This window comes from Cavia porcellus, unplaced genomic scaffold (genome assembly GCF_034190915.1).
Source record: "Cavia porcellus strain 051 isolate PalLab524CR breed Dunkin Hartley unplaced genomic scaffold, mCavPor4.1 scaffold_6, whole genome shotgun sequence".
In the NCBI taxonomy this organism is placed as follows: Eukaryota; Metazoa; Chordata; class Mammalia; order Rodentia; family Caviidae; genus Cavia; species Cavia porcellus.
This window is the reverse complement of record NW_026947489.1, coordinates 63,687,915-63,706,463: the sequence shown is the minus strand read 5'-3', so window position 1 is coordinate 63,706,463 and position 18,549 is coordinate 63,687,915. Positions and strand designations below refer to the sequence as shown.

The 18,549-nt window shown below is 37.0% G+C and overlaps 1 protein-coding gene across 2 annotated transcripts in view; it reads right to left on the bottom strand.

Moving 5' to 3' along the window:
- Dhx40 (DEAH-box helicase 40) overlaps positions 1–17,508 on the bottom strand; it is a 44,654-nt gene extending 27,146 nt beyond the window's left edge. Inside the window, exons 1-8 of one of the 2 annotated variants that reach the window (XM_063250870.1) lie at positions 17,287–17,508; positions 16,293–16,460; positions 13,950–14,095; positions 12,575–12,694; positions 12,150–12,377; positions 11,874–11,940; positions 9,299–9,430; positions 297–396 (exon numbers count right to left, since the gene is read on the bottom strand). In XM_063250870.1, the coding sequence (XP_063106940.1) occupies positions 297–396; positions 9,299–9,430; positions 11,874–11,940; positions 12,150–12,377; positions 12,575–12,694; positions 13,950–14,095; positions 16,293–16,460; positions 17,287–17,422 (1,097 nt within the window). In that variant the 5' untranslated portion in view covers positions 17,423–17,508. The remainder of the gene's footprint in view (positions 1–296; positions 397–9,298; positions 9,431–11,873; positions 11,941–12,149; positions 12,378–12,574; positions 12,695–13,949; positions 14,096–16,292; positions 16,461–17,286) is intronic. The other variant, XM_063250871.1, reaches the window with a different exon arrangement.
- Positions 17,509–18,549: the final 1,041 nt, after the last annotated feature.

The following is an 18,549-nucleotide window of genomic DNA, read 5'->3' as shown; positions in this document are numbered from 1 at the left end:
GGATGTGCTACCAATGATAGCATAGAAAAACTGCGCTGGCTGAAATCCTTGAAGCATTACAGAAAATCTTAAATTTGGAGACAAAGGTTCAAATTGCCAAATAGTTAAAAAAAATAATAAACAGGAATGCAGTATGCACCTTCTACTCCATTTCATGTTCAAAGTAATTAAGAATCGTAAGAATGAAAGGTAAATAAAAAGTAAGTAACAAGGGAGTTAGTGGAGAAGCAAATTCAGTAATATTCTATAATTAGCTAATTGACTTCCTTTGATTTTAAAACTTTTGAAAGTTGTACCTGATCCCATCTATAGTCAAAGATGTCGCAGAAATATTGGTAGATATGACACACTTTCTAATTCCAGGTGGAGGTGGCAAAAATATTCTCCTCTGTTGATCTAAAATATATGTAAAAATAAATTTACAACATGTATTTGTCAAAGTCAAGTTGTAAAGAACTCATTGCTTTTCATTAAAATTTTCATCCCTTTTTAATGACCTTGAATACAAAACAAAAGCAAAAGATATATTTTCTTTACCTTTTACCAAAGAATCAGATACTAAAATACTAAATAGGGCCAGGGATTTAGCTCAGCATCATAAGCACCTGCCTTGCAAGCGCGAGGTCATGAGTTCGATTCCCGGTACCAAAAAAAAAAAAAGAGAGAGAGAGAGATAAAATACTGAATACTAAATTACTCAGACACTAAATTACTAAAATAATCCCCACAACAGAGTTCTTTATTCTAGATCACAGTTCTATTAGAGATTATTTATAAAACTCCTCTCCAGTAAAAGATACACTACATGCACACACACACACACAAAATAGACAATTTTATGGTATTCAAAGACTCCCTAGAACCTAGCTATGGACTCCAGACTGAGAACTTCTCTCTGTCTTGAGACTAATTAGCTAAAGAGTTCTTAATTTGGGGAGTATCTGCCTAACTAATAACTACCTCTTGAAAAACTTAACACCATACTCATTTCTACTACTAGTACTTAAGGGCCAGCAACAAAGTCTATACTATAGTACCTCGTTCCTTGGACCATAGCTCACAGCGTCAGCAATAAACATTTTCCTCACGCTACACCCATCTAATTCTGGTGAATTCAGAATAAGTTCAAGAGACATCAGACTTAATTAGGTTGCAAAAAGGGAAAATGAATTTGTTAACCATCGGGGAGTAACTAATGTAAATGGAGATGAGAAAGCCTAAAGAAAATAGGATGGCTAGGGATTTAGCTCCATGGCGTAAGCACCTGCCAGGCAAGCGTGAGGTGGTGAGTTCAATCCCTGGTACAAAAAAAGAAAAAAAGAAAAAAAGACAGACAGACAGAGAAGAGGACGAAACAGTCATGAGAGTAGACAAGAGAGTAGATCTAGGTTCCTGGCATTTCCCAGGCCTTAAAAAGCATGACTGTGAAATAAGAAAGATAACCTGGGACAGAATTCCCCTCTATTAGGTGAATCAGAAAACAAATACCGAATAGTTTCCCTAATGTAAGTAATGATTCAAATATATAAAAATATGTGGTAATCATGATTTCCCATTATGTGGCCTTGAAGCCTTATAAAATTTTCACTTATTAATTAGAAAGGCTTTATTCTGGGCTTCTTGATATGGAAATATTTGAAGCTATAGTATATGAAGTTTTATCCAAATATTTCAAGGAAAAAGACAGACACTATGGTAACTACTATTAAATCGGGTTATCTGGTGGTGAAGCACTAGGTTGCTGAAACAGTCATGCTTTGACCTCTATTGTTATATTGTTATGTCCTGTTTTAACTCAATCTCTCCCTTATTCTTTAAAAAAATTATTTAGTTATTTCTTATGTTTGTTTTAATTAAGGGGAAAAATTAAAAAAATTAGGATATATAATAGTAACTCTTTTTGATTTCCTATTAACTTGTTTTGAAGTCCTGTAATACTCCCACGATCTTCTTTTGACTGATTAGACTCTGTTCCATTCTGTGCGATAGTATCAAGTTTGAGGGTATAGGCAACTACTTTGAAGGCAATAAGATTCACTAAGATGCCCATTCTGGTTTGACTATTGTCTCCTTTGGAAGTCCTGTAATGTTTACAATGCCTAAGTTTTATTGGTCTTGTTCTCTACTGTTTTGTCCAACTTTATAATATCTAATGAGATAGACATTTCTTTTTAAGGAAACAAGAGACATCGTTGATAACCATTGTTGATAACCTTGTACTCTGTTCCACATCATGTGCTATGTCTATCCTTGGTTTTGACTGACAGCTTTGTTTTGCCATATTTGACTTTATTCTCTCCCCCCCCAAAAAAAGTAATAAGAACTAAGGAGTAATAAAATCCAAAATGTATAAATTTTGTTGTAAAAAAAAAGAGCTCTAACGGATATAACAGCAAGTGTGTTTAGGGGTGTTAAATAGCTGACTATATTAATGTTTTTGGATCATTGAACACAGCTGTTTGCAGTCTCTCTGTTTGAATGTCCACTTTGTATTCTTTGATACTGTGATTTGAGCAACTATTTCCAAGATGATAATATGTAATCTATTAACAGGTGATTTCTTACTGCTATGTTTTTTTTCTTTGTAGTTCTGTATTATGTGTACCCTTACACTGCTTTGTTTTGTTTTGTGTTTTTCTCTTTTTCCTCTTAAATAAAATTAAAAAAAAAAAAAAAGAAAACAGGGCAAGAGAGTTAGGAATGTCAACAAAGAAATCACAACATGAGGGAAAGGAGGTAAGTGGAAGTTGGTAAAGGTTAAGTCTAATTGTGTTCTGAAAGTTGTTGAATTAGGAACAACAGAGTGAGTTTGCAGACACAAGAAAACATCAGAGAGTGGATGCTTAGAATTGAGATTTCACAAGTGACTGTAATGAAAAATTTTACAATGTAAGTATCTAAATGGGTGGCTAAGTTGGGATGAAGAAAAGGATCAAGAAACTTCAAAGAAAGACAGACAGATCATCTATGTCAATCATCTAAAACTCAAGAGTAATCTTTCAGAAAGGACGCAACCAAACTATCGGAATTTGAAAAGAAATTCTTAGTATTACATTTTCCATACAATCCATTGAAATACTTTATGTTTACTATCATACATTATAAAGTGCTACAGCAATACAGGCATATATTTCAAAAAGAAATATTTTTTAAATGACTACCATTTGATTTTCAGAAAAGCAGCAGCCAACAAAACACTAAAAAGTAAAGAATTGTTTCCAAGTAAAATACTGTAAAGATCATGTATCCTCAATAGTAAACAGACCAAAGTTAATCTATTACAAAGGAGAAAAGGAGTGGCACAGATGAACATGATTTTAAAATCATAAAACTAGGCCAACCATTTCATTTTATAGATGAGAAAACTAAAGCCCAGAGAGATCAAGTAATCGACTGGTAAATTTACATGATGTTATAGAATGTTGCTATTCCTCCACATCTTTCCAAAATTAATTTCTCAAGTTAAAAAGTGTTCAACTTAAGATAACTGGCAGGGCACAGTGGTACATGCCTATAGTCCCAGCTATTCAGGATGCTGAGGAAGGAGGATCTCTTAAGAGTTCAAAGACAGCCTAGGCAACACAAAACCTCATCTTTACAAAGAAGAAAAGAGGTGTAGAGAAGTCTTGATATAAACCCAAATACAATGCCAAAAACTTCAATTTCTTTCAGATTCGAAGAGTCTGATAAAAATTATTTTAAGTTTCTAGGTGTTTCTAGTTGGGTGTGGTGGCAAATGCCTATAACCTCTCAGCCAGTTCAGGAGGTTGAAGCAACAGGATCCCTTAGAGTTCAAGACCCGCCTGGGCTACACAGTGAGCTCAAGCTAGTCAGAACTATGTAGCAAGACTGTCTCAAAGGGGAAAAAAAAAGTTTTTCAAATATTTCTTAGTTACAGGTAGTGATAACTTGGATGAATAATTCAAATTACATGTTTATACATTTACTAATTACATATCTACTCTGCTATACTGTACCTTCACCAGAACAAGGGTTTCCTTCTAATTCTAGGTAGATTTTCAGTACCTAGACCAATGCCTGGCTCTTATTAATGCTCACTAAATAGTTGAACAAATTGGTAAGTTAAAATGCATTATATAAATTAGAAATATCTTTTCTGTACATATTTGTCCACAATCAAGTCTCTTTTTCAATGAATCCATTTGTTTGTTTGTTTGAGACAGGATTTCACTACATAGTTAAGGCTAGTTTGGAGCTCTATTATAACCCAAACTGGATTTGAACTCACAGGTGATCCTTTTGCCTTAGCCTCCTGAGTGTGGGGATTACAGGTATATGCCAAAACACCCAGCTCAATGAACCTGTTTCTAAAGGTCCCTAATTTTTTTAAAAGCTTCAGTTCAAGCAAAATTCCTGATGCATTTACCATTTTCTTCAACATAATCAAAGTTCTGGAACTACAGTCTTAACAAGACTTGTATTTATTTCATACTTTACTTTTCATTTACCCACTTTACCACCATATTTCAATTACAAACATGTGCCACTTTTGTTTGTTTATAAAGGGTTGGAAAAGAGTCACTTACGTTCCTAAAGCCAGTGTTCATGCTGTAGGAGTGAGGGATGAGGCTATGGGTCTTTTTGTTTGTTTTGCTTTGGACTGGGAATCCAACTCATGACCTCACTTTGCAGGCAGGCGTGTGTGCCACTGAGCTAAATCCCCAGCCTGAAGCTCGTTGTTTTTGTTAAAAGACATCAGTTCTGCTCCTTACCTCCATTCCCTGGTTTTCCCTATCTATGAAAGATTCTAAAATGCCATCCTCACCTATCCCAGCACTTGGATGCTATTAAAGTGGGGGAAAATTGACAGAGGAGCAGAAAAATGTTCCAAAGTTTACCATGAAATAAACATATTTAAGAGGGCTGGGGATTTAGCTCAGCGATATAAGCGCCTGCCTGGCAAGTATGAGGTCATGAGTTCAAGCTCTGGTACCACCAAAAAAAAAAAAAAATTAAAGAAAGACCGTAAAATGCTCTCAACAGAATAAAGTTCCTGAGACAGATGGACTGTATATGACAAGTGGTACGGGCAACTAAAATTTCTCATAGAATTTGTCACAAATACCACCCAAAAAAGTGCAAAGCACAAATATATTTGTGCAGGAGTGTGTGATATGTAAATAAAGGGAACATAATCAGTAAACTTCAAAACCTTTCAAAGACACACACAAAAAAATATAAACCTGGAGAAGAACAAAGAGTTAGAACCCGAATTAGCTTCAACTCTGCCCCATCTCAAGAAGCCATTTGGGTTACACAAAAGTGCCAGGCAAACTGTCAGGAACACGACTTGAAAAATTCCTGAAATAAAGTGTTGATGTAAGTAAATATACTTGAAAAAGACAAATGAAGTGAAAGAAAACTAAAAAATACGGAACACATAGATTCTCCAACATAAGAATAACTAGCATCCCTGAAACAGAAAGACCAACAAACAAGACACCACTAAATTAAAAAACACAACACAAGAAACTTTCCCTGAAACAAAGAATTGAATTTGCAGATAAAAAGAGCACATCAGAAATGCTTCCCATCAGGTTTGTGGTGATGATGATTAGACAGGTAATACATATCCTGTAAAAACTCAAGAAATTACATAATTATAATAATCATTTTATTTGTAAATTAGACTTCAGTAAAATTTATAAAAATAAACATATCAGACTCTGTAAAATTTTAACATGAAACACTCACACCAAAACCATCCTAATTACAACTACCAGACTTTGAGGATTTTAAAACTAGAAATTTTTAAGTAATCAAACAGAAAAAATCAAGTCATTTATAAGGCAGGGCAAAAAATCAGTTTACCCTAAGACTCAGCTGCAGCCACAGTCAATGCCAGAAGACAATAGGACAATGCCTATCGAGTTTGAAGGAAAAGTGTGAACCAAGAAGATAAAACTAGGTCAAGATGTAGTTTAAGTTTATTTTACAGGCAAAAGCCTTACTTTCAAACATATAAAACTGATGGTGACCCCTGCACATAAATGAACAACATGAGATCAACAAAAATCAGAAGGGGAAGATAGAAAAGAGTAAAAGACAGAAGGCCTCATCACTGGAAAACAACTAGCAATTTCTCCACCTACTCTTCACTCTATGTATTCACACACATGCATGCATCTGAATAATCCTTTTACTGTATTAAAAATGGTTTATTACTGCGTAGAACAACTTAAGAAAGCTTTTACCTTTGTAATTTTCTATACTCATCGAATCATTTATAGTAAAACAGCATTTTTTTTCCCTCAACTGAGTAATTTTTCTTAAAGACAACTGGAGCAAATTTGCTGAGACAAAGTGTTAATTCTGCACAGTGGGAAATATTTTGCAATTTTCTACAATTTTTAAATTTCTTTTCTTTTTCTTTCTTCCTTTCTTCTTTTTATTTTTTGGTCTTTTGAGACAGGGGCTCACTATGCAGTTCAGGCTGGCTTTGAACTCTTGGCAATTCTTCCGTCTCAGTCTCTGGGTTACACCACCATGCCAGGCAAAATGTTCCTTTAATACAGGCAGCCATTCACATGGCTAGTGTAGGACAAAAGCAAATATAAAATAGCCATGTCCTAAGTTTTACCTGCTCACTAAACCCTGCTGTGGGTCACAGTTGGATCACCAGGCAACAAGCAAGAAACCTTTTTCCCTTGCTTCACTCCCAAGTGCAAGTTTTATGAACCATAGGCCTAACAAGGAATGTTATAAAAGTCTCTCATCACCCAAATACAGAAAAATAAATGCCGTGCTATACTAGCCAGGTTATAAAGAAAGCCTGCCACTCTCCGTACTTCATCCAACTCCACCTCACCCGTTATTCGTACTGCTCCTGAGCTCCCTCTTTAAACTGCTACAGTTTATATTATATTATTATACTCCGTAACAGAGCACTAGTAGCTAACCTTTGAAATCTGAAGGGAAACTAAAATTAACAGAACTGTAACAGCTCTACACACATCCAGTCGCACATCTTTACTAATTTTACATACAGGCCAACAAAGAAAATCATATACAATGAAGAAATAAGGGTGAAAGCAAGTTGTAGTCATGCTGGAAGGATAATGAATGCCAGGATATTAGACTGCCATTTTAATCCAGGTGGAAGTAGGGAATGACTGCCAGAGGACTAACAATATCACTGCTATACTTTTGGAAGATTATGTTTATCACTGCAGTAGGTCAGTACATTAAACTAGGGAAAATGAGTTAGCAGGTCATGTAAACAACTAAGATCCCAAGTCTAGCAGTGGATGAAGTAAGAAATGATCTGAACAAAACAAAGGTAAAGTAACATCTATCAGAGTTTTCACTTGTTTGGATTGAATGATCTAGAATGATATGACACAGGACTTTCAGGGTCGAGGAGGTTTAGGGCACAGAAGTGACACAGAATTAAAGACAGATCTCAGGAATCGCTTTTAGAAGTGACAAGTGAGTCCCAAAAACCAACTTCTCCAAAGACAAAGCCTCTAAAGATGAAAAAGTCTCATTTACAGGGAATGAAACTGGGGAAGAGGAAAGGCTGCTACAGCCTTAGAAAAAGACCAGGCAGAAGAACCAGATAATTTAATTATTATCCCTGAAGACAGCACTTCCAGAGGATACCATGATTCCTTTCATGAAACAAAAAAATTTTTTTAAATGGAAAAGCCATGCAAATTGAGAAACAGATGTCACTAATAACCTTTAACATTGTAAAAAGCAGATGTCAAGAAGTCAAAAGAGGCAATAGCACAAACAGAATATTATTTTCAGTGTGGCAGTAAGAAAAATGAACAGAATAATACATATACTTATTTAATTAACAGTTAATAATGAAGTGACCATCATGAGTTTATAATTTATTAGTTATAAAACTATGAGTCAGCAGAACAAATTTCCAGAAATTATCTGGAGGGAGGTAGGTTTAAGACAAGGTCTCACTGTGTAGTGCAGGCTGGCCTTGAGCTAACTTATGTAGCTCAAACTCATGGTGATCTTCCTACCTCAGCCTCTTGAATGCTGGTTTATAAGCATGTGCCACCATGCCCACTAAGAACCTCAAATATCCAGTAATAACCCTAAGAATTTCCACGAAGATATAAAACCCTAATATAGAGATCTGTGTTTCAATATTGAGAGAAAAGTGCCTAAGATCACAAAAGAGATTTCTAAACCAAGCATGGTGGCACATGCCTGTAACCCCAGCACTCAGGAGGCAGAGGCAGGATAATCATCAGGAGATCAGACCAGCATGGGCTATATGATGAGTTCAAGGCCAGCCCAAATTACATAGTGAGACATACTCTTTCATAAAACCAAACCAAACCAAACCAAAAAGAAAACAAAAAATCTGAGACTGACTTTCAAAATAGCACATAGTCTGTTTCTCAACCAACACACATATTCTGAAACATGTTTTAATACTATAAAAAGAATCATTTACTCAACAAAATCAGTCATGTACATTAAATATGAAAACATTTAAATTTTAATCTTAATCAAACTCTAACAACCTAAGTTTAATCTTCTTTTAATAAATCATATTCTATAATAAAAGTTTTACCAAATTTTCTCATTCAACAATATTTATGACCAAATATCAGAACAAGAGTTTGCATTGCTCTTCAAATTCTCAACAAATATAAACAATAAAACAACCATGATCATGCAAGAAAAGCAGACTAATATAAGTTTGCTTCAAAAGGAAAACAATCCATTGTGTCTATATATATCTGAACACAGTATATGATTTCTAGAAATTCTGAGGCAGTGACAAATTAAATGTGAGTTACAGTATTACTATCAAGAAATTCACTGTTGCCTCCATTCAGGAACTTAATTCTTTCCACAATTCTGAATTGGACAAAAAAAAAAAAAAAATCAATAATTTGGCTCACTGTTGACCTTATGGGGAAATTTGATGCGGTTCTCATCCAATTTGAATTGCAACCAGAATCACAGAAAGAGCATGGCTCATGAAATGAAACACCCCTGTATGTCCCTGTTTCAAAGAATCGCCCCCAATATTTTTGTTTGGCTGAGACAGTACAGAGCCAACTATGAACACTATGAGGGACATAGAATACTCTTGGAAAAGTTCAGATGAAAAGATTCAAGTAAAAAAAAGTCACTTCTCTCAAGGAATGATGGTCTTTTTGGTGATCCACTTCATGATTAGGGTGTTACAAAAGTGAGGTTATATGGCAAAATGTATTGACCTGAACACTATATACATGATATAATTCAATAAAACATTTTTTTAAAAAGTCATTATTTTTTTGTCTTAATGAGGAATTACCTGTTGTCATAGATCCATAACAGGGCAATATCAACAAGCCATCTAGAGTGGTATCTTGAACATCATAATCATAATCAACAGACTCTGCCATTTGAAAAAGTAACTCACAACATTTTTCAATTTCAAACTGGCCTGAAATGGGAAAGAAAAAAATTTCAACAACTGAACAGCAAAGTAATTTCAGAATACAAGTCCAGATTAAAATTACTTTGGTTTAGCCATTATTTTAAATCTCTTATTTCAACTGAGAGACTTGTTGTACCAAAACCCCACAATAAAACTGAAGAGCAGAAACACTATTTTCCTAGGAAGTTAAATTTTTAAAAGAATAAAAATGTTTATCATCATCATGTTCTTTTTTTTGAGACAGGCTAGCCTTGAACTCAAAGCAGTTCTCCTGCCTCAGCCTTTCAGTGCTAGGATTATAGGTGTGCACCACCATGCCTGGCATCTTCACACTGTTCACCTTAACAAACAATTTGAGGAAGACTCACTAAATTGTTCACACAGGATAAACTAAAAAGGGAGATGCTGAATATAAGTATTGTTATAGTACAGTTCTAAACTGTCCCCCAAAAGTCTCATGTTTGGAGATGGGACCTGGTTGAAAGGGGAGTGTGTCACTGGGAACAGGACCTCAAAGTATATACTGTTGGTCTGGCTCCTCCTCCTCCTTGCTAAGCTTCCTGGCCACTGTGCAGAGAACAGCTTTCCTCCACCATGCCATAATACACTTCTCCTCTTCTAAAATACAGATATTGGATATTTTGTTCCAGGAACAGGAAAATACTAATATAGAAAAGCAGTGCCAGGGGTGAGATCAAGGCTGTGAATGTCCTTGATCATGTGATTTAGAAGATTTTGGAATAAGTTTACAGAAGCATTTTGGAAAGGTCTAACGATGTAGGCTACAGAAGCCCTAGAATGTTGTAAGCAGTGCTTGACTGCAATAGTGGTCAGAGCTCAGACCAGAGGCTGATAGGAATGTAGAAAATAAAAGAGAGGCTTGGGAGGTTTCAGTTGGAAACACAGAATCCACTAGCAGTTGGAATGTAGTCCAGATGGCAGAATATTTGTCTATATTTTCCCCAAATTCTGAGACTCAGAGAATGACATTAAGGTCAGCAGACTAAATAATACAGAGAAGGAAATTTAAAGGCAGCCCAACAGTTTGAGCTGTTGCATGAGTACTGCTGGCTGCTTTCACTCTTATCTACATTGAAAATCAGAAGCAAAAAAGCAGAGCTAAATGATTTGAAAGTTTATAGTTTTGCCAGAAAGAAAGCAGATGCAAAGTTAGGACAAAGCACAGCATGGAGCAGAAAAGATTACCATGAAAAATGAGTCAAGTACTTATATTGTCTTGCATCAAGACAATATGAAAAGCCAGGCTGTAACCCCAGTACTAGAGAGGCTGAAACAGGAGGATTGTTGTGAATTTGAGGCCAGCATGGGCAATAAAATGAGGTCCGTCTAAACTACATAGAAGACCTTATCTCAAAAAACAAAACAAAAACAGGAAAGATGCTTTGAGGGTATCTCAGAAATCAGCAATACCTCACCTAACCACACACTCTAAGGTGCAAAACTTAATCTTTCTTTGGAGAATTCATAGGATGCCTATTCAAAAAGGGTCTCCTAGGGAATTGGTTCCCTGGGATTCATTTCATTGTGCTCAGCCACTAAGCACTCAAGAGTCCTCTGCAGCCATGGTCCCAGAGAGTCCAGTTACAATGTGACAGATCCTGGCATAGAACATGTGGTATTGTTTTTTCAGGCACACAGAATATAAGAGTTTTGGGGTCACAAAGGGTTTCAAATAGATTTCCTAAGATCTGGAAAGCCAGGCAAGAATGTTTGACAGGGTCATAGTCCCTGCCAGGTGACCCTGAGAGGGTGACTGGTGAAGCAGTGAGAGTGAAGCCAAAGCTACAGTGGAGAGCTAAGAAGCTGGAAATGCTAGGAACGTAGGCTGTCTGATTATGAGTCACAGGTACAGGCAAGGAAAAAATACCTTACCACTTAATTTCTTTGTCCTAAAGGGGCCAGTGTATTTTATATGTATTTACTAACATTCTATATGTATTTACTGATAGATATGTATTTACTGATATGTATTTACTTTTTCTCTTTTCTTTTTACTTTCTTTTTTTCTTAAGTTTTTTTGAGACAGGGTCTCACTATGCAGAGCTCAGGCTGGCCTTGAACACACAGCAATCCTCCTACCTCAGCCCTGAAAGTGCTGGGATTACAGGTGTTCACTATCACATCCAGCCTGACATCTTTTATCTAAAATTATTCAGATAATCATAAAAAGGGCAACAGATGAGGAGAACTCAGATGGCCCAACAGAGGTTAAGACTCTATTCTAGTGGCACATCACCAACTTACAAAGAGTAGATATCAGCTGGGCATGGTGGCTCATACCTCTAGCCCCAGCTACTCAGAGAACTAAGGCAGAAGGATCACCTAAGCCCAAGAGTTCAACACTAGCTTGGGCAACATAGTGAGACCTGTCTCAAAACTAAAAATCCACAAATACTAAACATTTTAAAACCTGGTATGAGATGCTCACCAGTCAAAAAAACCAAGATGTCTCCAGCCATTTCATTCAAATGGATGTCCATGGTCACTTTCACAACCTAAAGGCAGGAAACACAACCAAGATATGTGAATGGAAATATAGCAATTCTCGTACTTCCCTTTGGTCTTGAGAAAAATTACATTTGGTTCTCAAAAGCACTGGAACTGACAAAAACTAAAACAGTAGAGAACAAATGAATTTGGCAAATTACCCAATTAACAAGAATCAAACAGATACAAGAGACATAAAAAAGATGGCAAGTAATACCGCTTGAATATATGCAGTATTTTCTCTGTCTCGTGGGCCAATCAAATTGCAGAATTTCTCTCTAACTGGATAAAGTCTTCCAGGTATATCAAATATTGGGCAATTTCCAAAGAATGCAGAGAGCTTGGCTAATTCCATAGTTGCTGACATTACCACCACCTTCAAATGCTCCTTCCTATTAGGAGACTTCTCCTGAAATAGCTTCTTCAATAAGCCAAATAAGATGTCCTGAAAGAAAAGTAAATTCTAGTAAGACACAAGTGTGTCTATCACCTAACCTATTTTAAATACATGACTATCCTAACCGAGGAATGCCTACTTCAGCAGACAAAATATAAGTAAGAGGAAGAAATTCTCAATCTCCTAAAAGCTACCCCAAACAAGTAAAAATTTGTTAATTAAAAAAAATACTTTAAAATACTCACTGTAGTTAAAGTTCTCTCATGGGCTTCATCCAAAATAATAACACTGAATTTAGTAAGATTTGGATCTCCCAGAATATGTTTCAGTAAACATCCATCAGTCATATATTTGATTGCTGTTTCCTTATGTTCAAAGCAGAATATATATCAATGTATGGCATCACAAAAATTTACCACTATTTCTTCGATTAAATTTCTTCCCAAAATGCAGATATTAAATGACCAAACCAAAGTGACCAAAACATAAAATAGTCTAATGTAAATAAATTTTGAAACATGTAATCTGTACAGATGAAGAACTAAAGTAGGTACCCTGGGATAAAGCAGCAAAAATCAATAAAGAGATACAAAGAAGTCAGTGGAAAGTGGCATGAAAATGCAATGGCTTCAGGTGAGCAAACTGGAGGAAAGAGTAAGGAAATTGGGTTCATCTCCCTCACTCACTGTTATAGAGAATTAAGGGGAAAAGACAGAAGAAATATGAAGTATGTATATACTTCCTACTCATTCTCTTCTCGCCCCTGCTTGTTCTCGCATTTAAAAAAAAAAAGGTCTCACGTTACAGGATAAAAATAAGGTAAGAATAAGGTTCAAAGACAGCAATGATAGCTTTAAACAAAGGAAGGTAAAAAGGAGCAATGGCAGGAAGGCAAAGAGAACATTTTAGGGAAAGTTAGTCTGTGCCACATTTGATGGCCCTACCTACTAGAAAACATAATTAGGGATTATTTTCTATCAAGCAGAGAGAATGTAAATCACAGTTAATGACAAAAAAGAAAACAATTCTTAACTTGCTAGCACCATGCTCATAAAAGATACCTGAAAAATACTTGCTGACAGGGCTGAGGTATAGCTCAGAGATAGAGTGCTGCCTATGCCTAGTACCACACACAAGAACAGTGAATAGTGACACACACACAACATTGTACTTAATAGCACCGAACTGTACAATTATACATGCTTAAAATGGTAAGCTTTATGTTATGCAAGTGTTACAATAAAAAAGATTTTTTTAAATACAAGGTAACCAACATGTCAATGACATTTATTGCTAAAAATGAGACTAAGAAAAATGAACATAATTGTCACTTATAAACTAAGGAGGAAGAAAATGACAGAAACATCAGATACTTCAAAGCTAAAGAATTAACAATGGGCAAGAAAAAATTAACACTAACCTGAAACTTTGTTTCCTTAAAATATATATATATGTTTGAAGTTTAAAATCTTTCTGAACTTTCTCCACGTTTTCTGTAAGTTACTTAAATACCAACAAAACTTTTATACAGGTGTTGAGCATGTGGCAGACTGCTTGCCTAGCACACATGAAGCCATGGGTTTAATCCCCAGCATCACCAAAAAAGAAAATCTCTTGTACCTTAGAGCTGCAATCATCAAAACGAACTTGGTATCCTACTTCGGATCCCAAAGAGCATTTCATTTCTTCAGCAACCCTCTGAGCAACTGATATGGCAGCTACTTTTCGTGGTTGAGTCACACCAATCATACCGTGCTGTGAAAACCCTATCAAAACCAGAAGTGAAAAACACAAGTTAGCAGCTGCTTCTTCCTCCTACAGCTAAACTGTTTCTAGTCCATTAACAAAAAACCAACTGGATGTTTCCAAAAGATACCCTGCCAATTAACAAGATACTAAATCTTTCCACTTTGGAAATTTAATTACATTAATCTCCAACTTCTGGACATTCAAGGTGCAAACTTTCAGATATCAATAAACCTTGCAGATGCAAACAAATTGCAAAAGTGTCTCACATATCTGCTGGAGTGTCACAGTTGTGCTAGTGTACAGTAGTATAACACAGTCAGGGACTTAGTATATTTGTGTATGTGTTTGGGTTTGTTTAAGCTTTACATTGTATATGTGTGTCAAAAGTGTGTAAGATTCACTTTTTTTTTGCCTTTTTTCTTTTTTATCGGTACGGGGGATCGAACTCATGACCACCTGCTTGCAAGGCAGGTGCTTATGCCGCTGAGCTAAATCCCCAGCCCCATGGATTCACTTTATTGAACTTACACACAAGTTGGACTTACAAATGTTCTCCTGGAAAGGAACTTGTTCATAAATTGAGGACTGACTTATTAAAAATAAGAATACATATTGAAAACTATTCTAAATGTTTAGAATTAGAATGTTTCTGATTATTGAAAGTTTTAGTGGTTTCTTTCTTTCCAACTTTTTTTTGAGTGGGGAATGTCTTTGAGTCAGTTTTGCTATGCAGTTCAAGTTGGTCTTGGACTCACTATGTATCCCAGACTGGGCTCAAACTCAAAGATTCTCCTGCCTCAGCCTCCCAAATGCTAGCATTATAGCTGTGTGCCACCATATGGCGCTTTTTGTTCTGTTTTGGAGACAAGCTCTTACTCTGGAACTCAGAGTAAAATTTATATTAGTAATTACTAATCCTATTGCCTTAGCCTCCCAAGTACTGGAATTAATGCATACACTACAATATCCAGCTTTTTAAATTTTAGGTTTTGTTTGGCTTTTTAAACAGTGTTTTACTATGTTGCCAAGTTGGCCTTGAACTCCTAGGCTCAAGCAATCCGCCTGCCTCAGTCTCCCAAGTATCTGGGACCACAGGTAGGCACAACCACACCTGGCTCAAACTAAGAATTTTTAAACCTACGAATCCATAAAATTGTATATGCTTTCAAAAGTAAATTCAAGGGGCTGGGGATTTAGCTCAGCGGCATAAGCGCCTGCATTGCAAGCAGGCAGTCGTGAGTTCGATCCCTGGTACCAATAAAAACAAAAAAGACCAAAAATAAATAAATAAATAAATTCAATTTTGCCACATAAGTAGATTTCAATACGCCACATTTTTCTAGATTCTTGTAGGGATAAATCACATCTCCGGTAATGAAGATGCATCTTTATATACTATTGAGAAGGAAAAAATGCCAAATTATATGGCTAGGCGTGTTGGCACATGCCTATAATCTCAGCACTTGGGAGGTTGAAGTAGGAGGACTACAGTGATTTGAGCCCAGCCTGGATTACATTGTGAGTTCAAGGCTATATGAGACCCTACCTCAAAACAAGTATACAAACACTGTTATGTCTTGATGGTGTATTAGATCTGATGCATTAGAATAAATTAATACAAATTAAAAATTTTTTTTCAAAATATTATCTCACTACACAGTACAGGATGACCCTGAACTCATTATGTAGCACCTATTGCCCTCAAACTCACAGCAATCCTGCTCAACCTCCCAAATGAGGAAATTTTAGTTTTAATGAATTATATTCATTATAATTTTGCTCTTTATCAAGCTCATCATAGAAAGTTTTGTTGTACTGAAAGGAAAGACACTTTATAATTTGTTAGCTGGCTTAGTGCTAACGGTCAAAGAATAAGTATTAATTGGGTAATGCTTTGGAGAAAAAAACAATATTGACATCAACAGAAATCACCACATCCCTTTTCACTCAGTTAACAGTATACTACAAAACAGCCTTATTCTATGAGAAGATTAACATCTCCCTATCATTCTATTATGATTATGGTAGTTAAAAGTGGAACCATTTGTCACCCCCAACTAATTTATGAATTGGAAGTAAGACAATAAAGAAGCAAAGGAGACATAGGGAGTGCACAAAAAGACAGGGAACTATAAGGCAAATAATTGGCATTTCTGTAGCACAGAACTCCTAGTAGGCCCAAATACTTCCAATATTATCCTGGAATAAAATTACCTGCTTCATATAGATATTTTGGGAGTTGAGTTGTTTTGCCACTTCCTGTATTTCCAGTAACAATAAGGAATGAATTGTCCCTCACAGCTTGAATAAGCTTTTTTCTTTGTTTCTGAATAGGAAAAATTGGAGTAGTACCTCCCTCTTGTGATGTGCATCCTTTCTCTTCTGTAGTAACAGAAACACAATTGTGCAATTAAAAGACCTGTAATGACATCTGTGACAACGTCTCACTGCTGAAAAGAACAGTACAATTTTAGGGCTAGAAGAGATCACTCTCTGATTCAGTTACATCACCCATGTACAATTTATAAGTAAAGGTTTATAAACCCAGAGCAACTTTTTTTTAACTGAAATATAACAACTCCAGCATTTGTTACAGCAATAACAAGTCCAGTACTTGGTAAAGTAGATATAGCATAAGGCGATGAAATGTGCATGAATACCTACACTGAAGCACAAAACCCAATTTTATTAAACAAGAGACTAAAAACTAGTGCACAGTAGAAAACTCTGAGTTGAATCAGAAGCCACCTGTGTTTGCCTTTGATTCATGGTTCAAGTTAGGTCCTTGTTCAGAGTGACTGATATCCCAGAAGGCCAAGTGGTGGGTAACCATGGAAACTGGCTCCTGGAAACTGGCTCCCTTCATACCATACCCAAAGGCAGGCTGGCGGCCCAAAGAAAGGGGGGGGGGCGCGATGCATGAGAAGAGAACAAAGGCTTTATGAGCCTGTTTAATAACAGAACGCATTTGGACATCGGGGTTCACTTTTCTGCCCCCAGCAAGGTTTTTACCTAACTTGGGTTTGGGATCGCCCCCCACAAACCAAAGTGCTCACTGGACACAAAGTTCGCCTCAGGTTTGGGGGACCAGGAAAAAGCCGCAGCTTCCTCCCAGCTGCTACTCTGTCTGCCAAAGGCGTACTTTTGTTCCCCCCAAAACCCCCTGCTGTAACTCCCGCTGGATTTCGTTACGTCCCGCGGACTGCACCTCTATCAGGGATGGAAACAGCCAAAGACCGCTCTTCCTGGAGCTCTCTGGACCGCTCTTCCTGGAGCTCTCTAGACCGCTCACCCTCCTCCTGCCGCCTTGGCGCCCTGCCCGCGACGGCGGGAAAGCGGGACATAGACCCGGCCCCGAGCAGAGGTGAGCACGTCCACGGGACCTGGAAGGATGGGAGGGAAAAGCGAAGAAAGACGCGCCCTGATGACGTCAAGGTGTTTACTTCCGCGCGTGCGACTGCCACTGAGGGAGGGCGGAATGGCTAGATGACGTAGCACGAGGGTGTGCGGCAGATACCAGCCCCAGCCGCCGGACGCGAGCCGAGGTCCCGCCCCCGAAGTTTTCAGTCTACTGCCACGTGTAGTCTGCCTTGGGCCGCGAAGCCATCCCTAAACCCCAAAGGCTGTCTCCATATTTTAATTTAGGGCACTATAGGGCTCAAAGATATCCCTTTTCATTGCAGCGGTAGTCACTGCAGACTATTCTACCTTAAAATGATGTGGCCCTTGGTCAAGGAGCTGGAGCCATCATGCAATAAAATCTCCTAACTCCCAAACTGTTCAAGACACACAGCAATTGAATTACCGAGCCAAACTTTCAAATTCTGTAGTCTCCAAAACTTTGGTCCCTGGTGCAGTTTCATTTCTCTCCTGGAACATTATATTTTAATTTATCTGCATGTTTTCCCTTCTGTCCAACAAAAGCCTAAAGTCCCACAAGAACCAGAAATCTAGCATATCAAAGCTTTGAGTTCAATCTTCAGCACTACAAAAAGCAAAGGAAATGACAGGCATAGAGAGAGAAGGAACCTCAGCGCCCCACTGTATACCCAGAAGCCAACTCAGATTCACAGTGGGCAGTCAATATTTGTTGAATTTGCTACATGGAAGAATGAGTAATTGATTTTAAGATTAAATTTGCTTTTATTAGATGTGCATTTCCTAGATGAAAAGTTATATTGAATGATTTTGTGGAGTAGGTCTTTCTGTTACAGATAATGACCGTTTAAAAAATATTGTTGACTATATATCAACACAAAGGGAAGAGTTTCCCCAGACTTTCATTTGTTTCTGCTGTTAGAATTAAGAACTCCTGTAATCCCAGCACTCGGGAGACTGAAGTGGGAGAATCGTTGCAAGTTCGAGACCAGCATGGGCTACAAAGTGAGCTCAAGGCCAGCCTGAACTGCACAGCAAGACCCCATCTCACAGAAGACAAAAAAAAAAAAAAAAAAAAAAAAGAATTAAGAAC